The following is a 10,969-nucleotide window of genomic DNA, read 5'->3' as shown; positions in this document are numbered from 1 at the left end:
CACTTTAAATTGTATTTTATTTTTTTATATAAAACCTTACTATTTACGATTTTTTTATGGGCCTTGCCCTTATTTATCAAATATATATTATTTTTGAAGCCCTTTGTTATTGGAAATAGAAGTTACAAAAATAGTTATATTATTTGAGGTTATTTTAATTTTTATTTTAAAAATATATACAATATTATTTCAATCTATGCTAATTATATTTGTAAATCTTTAAATTTATCACTTAATTAAAGTTTTATTTTAATCTATTTTAATTAAAAATGTATTTTTATAATTTTTTAATTGAGTTGGCATCAAGTTGATTCGTGATATCAACTCAATAAAGACTCAATCACATAATATTTTAATAAAAAATTAACAATATTAACCATTTTGACTAATTAATAATATTATAAAAATATAGAGATCAAAGTGTCTTAGAAATTAAAATTAAAAAATTAAATTACAAATTTAGGAATAATAGAGACCAAAGTTGAAATTTAACCACTAATTTATAATGTATATATATATATATATATATATATATATGGGTTTAGAAAGATTTTGAAGCAAAGAGTATTCCTTTATTGTTAATTATACATTAAACTAACATTAAAAATAATTTATTGGTATTATATAATAATAATAATAATAATAAAAGTAATATTAATTAGTATGATAGTATGTTAATGTGAATCACGTCTTTTAAAAACTCTACCTTATATTATTAATTTATAAAATTGTGAATTTATAAAATTAGGTAAATAAAATTTAAATTTTTAATTAATTAAATATATTTTTATATAAATTTTATTTTATTTTAAATATGATAGTAATTATTTTATTAGTAATGCTTTTATTAATTCTTGAATATAAAACTAATCGATAGGTTTTACGTTCGTAACGAATTATTAATATTATAATTATTTATTCATGATGTTTTTATTGAATCCATATTAGATTACATTTATTATTGTAAATTATTTATCAATTAACATTTAGCACAATAAATATAGGTATTAGCAGGTTATTTTATTCAAATAACATTAAAAATTACTAGAAAATTTATATTTTAAGATTTTGTTTCCATCACCAAAAACGACATGATTTTCATTATTATTTGATAAGTTTAGTTACTATTATTTGATATTCAATACTTTTATTGTTATTTGATTTTAATAGTACTTACACGATAGTTTATGTTGTTACCATTGTATTTAGAAATATTATGTTAAAGAAAATGCAATATTAAAGTAAATTATTTTATTTTTTAATTAATTTTAAAATTAATAAAATTTTAGTATAAATCAGACAGACTCTAATTTAATTAATAAACATGTTTTTAAATTATACAAATATATTATTTAATGAATTAAAAATAGATATATAAAATCATGTATAACGATTTGAAATTCAAACAAAAATAAAAGGAAAGCAACTTAAGATTTCATATCTTGATAGAAGGACACCTTCCTTTTATATATAGGTTATAGATTCTTTTAGATTATAAAAAATAAACCCTTAATTTTGTATAAATAAAATAAATTTTAATTTTAACTTATATAAAAAACTCATAACATTTAATTTATAACTAAATAAACTCTTAACATAAACTAATATTTCATACGGAGTATGGGGCTTATTTAAATAAAACTTTAAAGTTTTAAGGATTATTTTAGAATTTTATTAATTTATAAAAAATTAAGTACTAAAAAGCTCTTACAAAATAATTTAAAAATCAATTAAATCCTTTGCTGAAAAATGTAAACAATTAAACTTTTAATGGAAGTTTGCAATCAATCGAGCTTCTCATGTAATTTTTTGTTGAAACTCCAGACAAATCATTAAATACTAACGTGATAGTTGATGTAACGATTAAAGTGTCATCTATTATTATATGAACCTTTTTCACCATCGCATATACGCTCCCAACCAATTATTGTATACCATATCAACAATTTTGTTTTCATCTCAAACTAAAACAAATTATCTTTTCTCCACGACAATTTTTTTATAGGTAAAATCTGCATCACTTTCAATGGATGGAACATCGGCTAATAGCTCACTTGACTCCTAATTTAATTTTAAGCCTCTGTTATTCTAAGAGCAATTTAACATTGTTTTTGAAAATGTTTATGAAAAGTTTAATTTAAGTTTTAAGTGTTTAATATTGTTATAAAAATACTTTTAATAAATAAAATATTCATTTTAAACATGAATGGATGAAAAGATAATAAAATCTCAAAAGTGCTTTTGGGTTAATGATTAACCCGCGACTCATCTCCTAACCATGGAATTTGTTAGGGATTTTTTTTTTTTTTTTGCCTTGTTCTTCATCATCTTTTCTATGGATTATAGTTGTATAGTTTTATTTCGTTGTAAATATTGGAAGAAATTAATTTTTCACTGACAAGAGATTTTGATTTATCTTTGATATTAAAATTTAGCCTTTGATTTTTGAATGTTGAGGAAGGTTCATTTCTAATTTTGGGTATCTTTTCTGTGTCTGCTGGAGATCAATATTTTATCAATTCTGGGTTTAGAATTTTCAAATTGCTTTCTTTCCTCATTCCATTGAAATATAGATATGTTCTGAAGAAAAAATTTTACGTGGATGAAGATATTTTTTAATTTGAGATAGGAAATAAATTAATGATGTGGCATAAAATAATTTGATATGATTATATGTGAGATAGTAGGAATGGTCCATATAATAATTTTACATCTCACATAAAACTCTTATGACATCATCTTTCGTGGAAAAATGTTGGAGGTTTAATTGATATTTTATTTATTTAAACTTAAAATTTATTAAAATATTAAAAATTTATAGAAAATCTATAAAAACATTTAAATATAATAAAATTTTAAAACTACCAAATATTATAAAATATTGTTAATATGTTATGAAAAATATGAAATATTAAATAAATATTATAAAATTTAGAAATTATAGAAAATATATAAAATAATTAAAATGATAAAGTATAAAAAAGTTGTAAAAATTAAAAATATATAAGAAATATAAAAATAAAATTTGTTATTACGAAGGTTTGGATTAAATTTTTATAGGGAGTTTAAAGTGTGATGATGTTAATCAGACTTGTGTGGAGTGTCGAGTAAATGGTATGAGAGATAATGAATTTAGTGTTTGACAGCTTAAGGTGAGTGATGAGTAATGATTTTGATCAACCAGAGGTCATGTAATAGATGTTGTAAAATATAAGTTAAGTTATGATGTAGAGCCACATGTGTGGGAAAATAAAACCAAGTGGCAATTTTTTGTTACAAAGTTTTAAAATTGATTAGAAATTGCTAAAATATTTACAAATTTTAGAAAAAAAAACTATATAAGTTACTAAAAATTATTAAATGTTATACAAAATTTTAAATTTATTACTCATTTTACAAATTTTTATCTTTTTTTTTATAATTTTTATATAATCCCTAAAATATCATTCAAGCCCTCCTAAAATAATTTAAAAAATCAATTAAACTTTTTATGTTAACATTTTTTCATGTCAACCATCACGTCATCAAAATTTCCTTGTCAAATGCCACATCAACACTTAACGATCCCTCAAGAGCTTCAATGGAAAACCATATTTGTGGGCTCCAATTGCTTGGTTACTTTCAATTAATGGCTCAATTGATTGCATTTTTCAACTAGTGACTCAATTGATTTTTTAATTATTTTTCCATAAATCTTTTTAATACTTAAGTCTTTATAAAAGTAAAAATATATATATTGTCTTTAATACAATGGTAACTATCTCATACACTAATGAAATTTTTTAATTCCAAAATACGGAGTTAAAATCTTGTCACATGTCTTTTTGTTGTTGTTTTTTTTTTTTTGTAGATAAAAGCACAGCATAAAGTGATTACATCAACCAAGCCATATTAAACTGAATTAGAACCATTACAATCAGTAGTCAACACATTTTTTATCAAATCTGGCAAAGCTTCAAACAATTGGAGCACAGGGTTTCCTATTGCAGCATGTTTAGCCAAGTGATCTGCAATACCATTTTGATCCCTCGAAATATGACAAACTCTTACATCCCATTTCCTACGCAGCAACTAATGTAATAACCTTAATTCCACCAAACTACTACTGGTGTCTCCCCCTGCTAAAATTATTTCAACCAAAACTGCATTATCACATTCAACTTCGACCTTTCTTAAGCCTTTTCCCCATACTATGAAAAGACCTTTCAATATCGCTCTTGTTTCAACTTTAAAAGTTGATTCCTTGCCGAAACTCATTGCATACCCACATAACCAGCTTGCATTCGAGTACATTAGAACTCCTCCAATGTAAGCATGCTGCCCACAGAGAGACACATGGCATTGAGAAAAAAATCGACACATGGTGGCATATTTAGTTATTAACCTTGCTTATAGAGTTAAAAAACTATATCGCTTGTGTATCAAATGATAATCCTTATTATAGTTGTGTTAACATTTTTTATACAATTACTACTATTACTATAAGGATAAGTATTTGGTGCACTCACAATCTATTTTTTATTCCACAAGCAGCCTTAAAAAATTGATATATGTCTTTTTTCAATATATGTTTTTTAAATATTTTACTATACATCTATCAGGCACTTGTCAACCTTCTAACTTTGCTTATGGAGTCTAGAAACTTCATTGATAACGTATTAAAGCTTAGTTTAGCATTACTTTTCAAAATTGCTTTTAGGCAACAAAGCATTTTTTTTGTCTCAAAAGCATATTCTTTAACCATGCTGTTTTTTCAAAACTATTTTTTTCTTCCCCAAACTGTTTTTAAAAAGTAATGTTAAATTGGTTCTAAATATTTTCTCTTACTATAAACCCCCGAAAATTTAAATGAGAGAAAATGTGCACTTGACGCACTTGATCGTACATCATTCTCAATTGTTACAATAAAAATATCAATTGAGTTAATACTCATTCGGTAAATATTAATGATTTAAATAAATATATAACTTTACATGTAATATATAAAATTTTAAAATAAACGGTTTTTAATAACATATTATATTATGATAACTGAGTAGTATAAAATTTATTTATATATTAATAAAATATTATTTAAAAATTTGAACCTATTATTATAATATTTTTGGCCAGTAATTACTATAATATTTTAGATAATGTATTTTTTAGTAAAACTCTTAAATTCTGTCAAACAATAGAATTTATTACAATATATTTGAAAATAACGAAATCTCTTTACCAATATTTGTAGCTCTCTATTTTTTCCTTTTAACTGTATTTCACCTTAGTTAACTATTCACTAATCGAGTAGGAAGGGACTTGTATTATTATCAAATCGTCAGTTGACATGAAAAGGAGGTTTGATATGATGAAAAGTTAACAACTTAATTATGATTTAATGTGTAATATTATACATAAAATTTTAATTTAATTTAATTTTCAAATGTTAATAACATTATTGAGTTGACACCACTATACATGGAATATTACATTCACAGATAATTATATTAATTCAACATGAAAAATAAATAAATGTGTTAATTTCTTTAAATGTGTACAATTGAATCAAACTCAAAATTTCACGTATACATATGAACGATTATACAAGTTTCATATGTTCATGGTATAACTACACAAAATAAAATTTATGTATCAATTTAATATTTATCCCATTGATTCGAATATTTTATATTAAAATGTCTTAAAGTTATTTTCCACTTTTCCTTTTTTAAGAAAGAAAGTAATTCTCCCGATGATTATAGGAAAATTAATTTTTCATATAGATGGAAAAGTAAGAAAAATGGTTTTTAACTTGAAAAATAAGGCAACCTCTCATTTACTTTCATTAATGTATCATTATATTCATTAAAAAAGGGTATCGTTATATGCACTATTTATGCAAAAATAAGATGAAATTAGTAAAATGCATTATTATATTTCAAAATATACATACATTTACATTAACTTACTAAAATTAATAATTATTAACCGTAAACAAACATGGAACAAGCTTTAGTCAATTCATATATTTCTCTAATTAGTAGGAAAGGTTATGCATCATGTGTTAACCTAGATTAGGTACAATTATGAAGCTACAAGAAAAGCAATAATCTTGATTAAGTGATAAGTGTGTGTGTTTTGTTTTGGTAAAGAAAATATTTTTATCAGTGTAACAAAGGTGGAATGCTAAAATTCGACTCAAACTTTTCAAATTACAGAGCATTAGTTTAAGATTTTTAAGATGATTTATTAATGGTTTCCAATTACTTTTTATTTTCTTCTAAAAAGCAATTGACTTAGCTTAAACATTAAAACTTGTTTGTCTAAAATGATTTTTGGGTCCTATCCTGACTCAATCCAAACGTTTAAAATTATTTTTTATAAAATCAAATCACATATAATTGTAAAATTTAAAAGTTGAAGTAAATGTTTCCATGAACAAAAACTTTTGTCTAAGAATCAGTTATAAAATTTATAAGAAATGCGAATTTCTACAAATGATTTTATAATAATTAAGAATTTTTAGGCTTAAACTACAAATGGTCCTTAAATTATATGTTTTTTCCCAAGTTAGTATTTAAAATTTTCTTTTTATTACAAATGGTACTTAAACTATATATGGTACCTAAACTATAATTCATTACCCAAACTACCCCAAATTCAATAGTTAAAAAAATCTCTTAGCCAATCATTTTTAATCAAAGAATTAGATCAAATTTAATTAAATTAGGAACTCCCTCCTACTATGATTAATGCACATTTTATAAATGTCAAATAAATTTGGTTTGCAATATCCTTCCCATATTTTTCCTACTAAACTTATTCTCCAGATTGAATTAGGGATATTGGATTGGAGGATGGAGGGACTCATTTCCCTGAAGTCAAGTCCTGGGACTTCGTTGCGCTCTTTTCCTTCCTTTAATCAACCGCCCAATTCCTTCGCCAGACGCTTCTCAATGGACCTTCCACTCCGTCGCTCCAGTTTTCCCGCCATTCGAGCTCAGCAGGTAAACATCAACAATAATAATCAGCTACAATATAAACACTAAACCTTATATCCTCAATTGTTTTTTTCTTTTTTCTTTTTTCTTTTTTTTTCTTGGTGTGTGTGTAGCCGGGGACGATATCCCCGAAAGAGGAAGAGGAGGAAGATGCTTTGAAAGTAAAGGAATGGGAAGTTGGAATGTTCCAAAACGAAGTCGCAGCTAGTCAGGGTATAAGAATACGGCGACGGCCTCCGACGGGTCCCCCGTTGCACTACGTGGGTCCCTTCGAGTTCCGTTTGCAGAACGACGGCAACACTCCTCGTAACATTCTCGAAGAAATCGTTTGGCACAAAGACACGGAAGTTTCCCAAGTAATTTCTGCAATTTTTAATTTAATTTGGAAATGATTGGATTTTTACCATTTTAGAACCCGTGGTAATAATTATATTTGGGTTTGGCAGATGAAAGAGAGGAAGCCTTTGGCTACATTGAAGAAGTTTATCGAGAATGCACCTCCGACTCGAGACTTTGTTGGGGCTCTTAAGGCTGCGCATTCGCGGACTGGATTGCCTGGTTTAATTGCTGAAGTTAAGAAGGCTTCACCTAGCAGAGGAATTCTCAGAGAGGATTTTGATCCAGTAAAGGACTTCTCTTTTTCTTTTAGTTTATAATAATTGAGCTTCCTTTTCTTATTATTCTATTCATGATGGAAGGGTAATTATCCTAGTACAAGCTTTTTTAGCTTCATTCTGGTAATTGCTTGTTAGGCTGTTATTGTATAATCGGCCATGGAGTTAAGGAATTAAATTCGGTTTATTTAGTAATGAATTTACTCATTAATTCTTTTTATAAAACATGTTATGGGGCATTTACCAGTCTTCTATCATTTCCTGTGAAAAAACTTTTGATGCTAAAAGTTGGATAATCATTTTCATACAATGGAGACGTTTCCACGAACAAGGTTGGAGGCTTGAGCTCCATTAAGTATGTTGATTTGTGAAAATCCACAAGCAAGGTTAGAGGATACATAAAGGCTTTATGCATACCTATGAAAATTGATAAATAAATAAATAAAGCACGTATCAACTTACAACTTCCACTGTCATTTATAGAAGAAGAATAATGCAAGTATATAAACTCTGAAAGATTAAGGGCTTCTTCTTGAACTTACGGTAGGGAGGAAATGTTCAAAATTTTAGAGTATGTTTCTATCTAGAAAGAGTGAATTAAAAGAACTATGTATTTTCCATCCATCATGCTATCTTTTTTATCACCGAGAAACTTTCATATATAAGTATAAATGGTTGCTCATAATAGGTTGAAATAGCACGAGCGTATGAGAAGGGTGGAGCAGCTTGTCTCAGTGTTTTGACTGATGAAAAGTTTTTTAAGGTAACATATTGTTTTTTTTAACATTGTGTTCAATTCCTCAGTCTGTATGCTAATATTGTGACTTGCTTTTACCTCCTCTTCAATTAAGGGAAGCTTTGAAAATCTGGAGGCAATAAGAAATGCTGGAGTACAGGTCTGTTGCATAAGTAAATTTTTAACTCAATCTATAATCTTGATTTGTTGTTATATGTACACTTGGTAAACCTGTATAAATCTGGCCCTTACAATGAATGCAGTGTCCTCTACTGTGCAAAGAATTTGTGATAGATGCATGGCAGATCTACTATGCTCGAATCAAAGGAGCAGATGCAATACTTTTAATTGCTGCTGTTTTGCCTGATCTTGACATCAGATACATGGTTAAAATCTGCAAGATGCTTGGTTTGGCTGCACTTGTAGAGGTTAGGCAGAGCTTCTTTGTTTTTCATTTTTCCATTACTTTTGAATTGTTGAGGTGTTTTCTGGGTTATGAAACGTGTTCCACTCAGGGAGTTGAATTTCCATAATATATTGAGCATATCAAACCTTTTCTTTTTGCTTCAATTAGAAAAATATTAGTCTTTCATGAGTTATATGATTGAACCCAAGGCTTCGTAAAGAGCTTCTACCATTAGTCAATTTTCATATATGGATTCTTCTTTCCAACATTCTTATGCCTTATTGTTGCTTTTGTTGTCTTTCTTTAGGTGCACGATGAGAGGGAAATGGATCGTGTTCTTGGTATAGAGGGGATTGAGCTTATTGGTATCAATAATCGAAACCTTGGTAAGGTTTTACAAGTTTCACATTTGCTAATTGAGTTGCTTCATGAGACATCTGATCCATGTAGTTTAAAGTTTCTTCTTTGCAGTAACTTCTAGACCTGCCTGAGAATGTGTACAGTGTGTTAATTGAGTCACTCCAACTTCCAAGAACCTTCTTCTGGATAATTGGTGCTGATGACAGGTGTCCACAGTGAATGTTTGACAACTGGCTTACTAGAGACAATGGTAGACAGCCTTTAGTTCTGGAGTAGAAGGGAGGAAATGAATTCCAAATCTAAAATCCAAGATTAGTTCACCACTTTATGCCACATCCCTTAGAATATGTACCTGGATAAGGTTTCTAGTAGTCAAAATCGAAACTTGCAATATAGTGAAGAGATAGTTGGATGTTCTTGGATCCCTGCAGCCACCAAACCACCCAAAAGTCCAATATTAATTCTAACAAATTTTATCGGTAACATTTTTAAAATATCAAATTTTCAAAATAAAATTTGTTTGGACTTTTGATATTCAGAAGCAAGGGAATGAGTGTATGATATCAACTTCTATAATGAGTTTGTATCTTTGCATCTTTTAGGAGAAAATTTGGTCCTCGCAGCTATATTTGGGTGATACAAACATTCCTGATTGGTTTTAGCCTTTCAGGTGTTGGTTACCTCCTACTTGATGGCCATTTTGTGTGTATAAACTATTAATACTTTAAATAAGTACTAAGATTATTCTTTTCTCATGTAAATCAATATCTGAAATGTCTCTGCTGTACCTATGACTATATTGTTTACAATCAATGTGTCATATTATTTCCTTGTACCAATAATAGTCTGCTACGAACTCGGTGAGCTTCGTCTCCGGCATATAGACTTAAAGAGGTATCAATGTCCCCCCATTTTCTTGTCTTCAGAGACATTTGAGGTAGATATCAGTAACACAAAGAAGCTTCTTGAAGGAGAGCGTGGCCAACTGATCTGTCAGAAAGATATAATTGTAAGTGACCCTTCACCGTATATATATTCTGATAAATTAGAAAACCCGCGCCCTTCACCGTATCCGTTTCTATGCATTTAAAGATAAAAAGGTTATTGCTTGTCCATGCAACTCATCTCATATATGTTGTTTAAATAATTTATTGTTTACTTTACCACATCAGGTAGTTGGAGAATCTGGGCTATTTACTCCAGGTCATGTTGGGTATGTGCAAGAAGCTGGTGTTAAAGCAGTAAGTTACGTTAAATCCTGAGCAAATTGCAAATTGCATGATATTAATTTATTTTTTCTTGATGAGTTTGGAACAAGAAGATAGTATTTTTCTTTTCTGTTGCACGTTACAATGTTAGACAAGAGAAGAAAAGTTGAAAATAATAGCACTTTTCTTTTGGTGTGGGGTTGAAGTAATACCGAAAGTATTACCAGGTGAAGATAGATGATAGTCATCAATCATGTAGCAGTAATAATCCGACTGTTAGACATTTGATCATCCAAGAAGTAATTTGGTTAGTGGAATGACAGTGAAGTTGAATTGGCATCAACAGCTATGAGATGCGTCTTCTATGCACATCCATCTTTACTTATCCACAACATTGTTCCATTACAGGTTTTGGTTGGGGAATCGATAGTGAAGCAAAGCGACCCTGGAAAAGGAATAACCGGACTTTTTGGTAGAGACATTTCTTTGTGAGTTGTTATAACAAGTCAGATCGAGTACGGGTGTGCTTCTTGTATCAGTTACTTTTCGGTATTGGATCAGTTGTACTATATGATAAATGATCCCCTTTTTTTTTTTTTCCTGAAAAACAATGCTAAACATGAGTTATTACTAAATTAATGACATAAATTTCATGTATTCTATAA

At 28.0% G+C, this 10,969-nt stretch overlaps 1 protein-coding gene across 4 annotated transcripts; it reads left to right on the top strand.

Annotated features, from left to right (window-relative positions):
• The first annotated feature begins 6,769 nt into the window (after window positions 1-6,769).
• LOC105803402 (indole-3-glycerol phosphate synthase, chloroplastic) lies at window positions 6,770-10,969 on the top strand. 4 transcript variants are annotated; one of them, XM_052624443.1, is made up of 10 exons: window positions 6,770-6,986; window positions 7,094-7,336; window positions 7,427-7,603; window positions 8,283-8,357; window positions 8,446-8,490; window positions 8,594-8,758; window positions 9,044-9,122; window positions 9,942-10,105; window positions 10,269-10,337; window positions 10,713-10,969. In XM_052624443.1, the coding sequence occupies exons 1-10, from the start codon at window positions 6,837-6,839 to the stop codon at window positions 10,794-10,796; spliced, it is 1,251 nt and encodes a 416-aa protein (XP_052480403.1). In that variant the 5' UTR covers window positions 6,770-6,836; the 3' UTR covers window positions 10,797-10,969. The 4 variants fall into 4 exon arrangements, with proteins under 4 accessions (XP_052480403.1, XP_052480404.1, XP_052480405.1 ...); XM_012635561.2 differs by having other exon boundaries at window positions 6,772-6,986; window positions 10,023-10,105; XM_052624444.1 differs by lacking the exons at window positions 9,942-10,105; window positions 10,269-10,337; window positions 10,713-10,969 and adding an exon at window positions 9,208-9,857 and having other exon boundaries at window positions 6,771-6,986.

The sequence above is a fragment of the Gossypium raimondii genome, chromosome 11, assembly GCF_025698545.1.
Source record: "Gossypium raimondii isolate GPD5lz chromosome 11, ASM2569854v1, whole genome shotgun sequence".
In the NCBI taxonomy this organism is placed as follows: domain Eukaryota; kingdom Viridiplantae; phylum Streptophyta; class Magnoliopsida; order Malvales; family Malvaceae; genus Gossypium; species Gossypium raimondii.
This window is presented reverse-complemented; position numbering and strand designations above follow the sequence as displayed.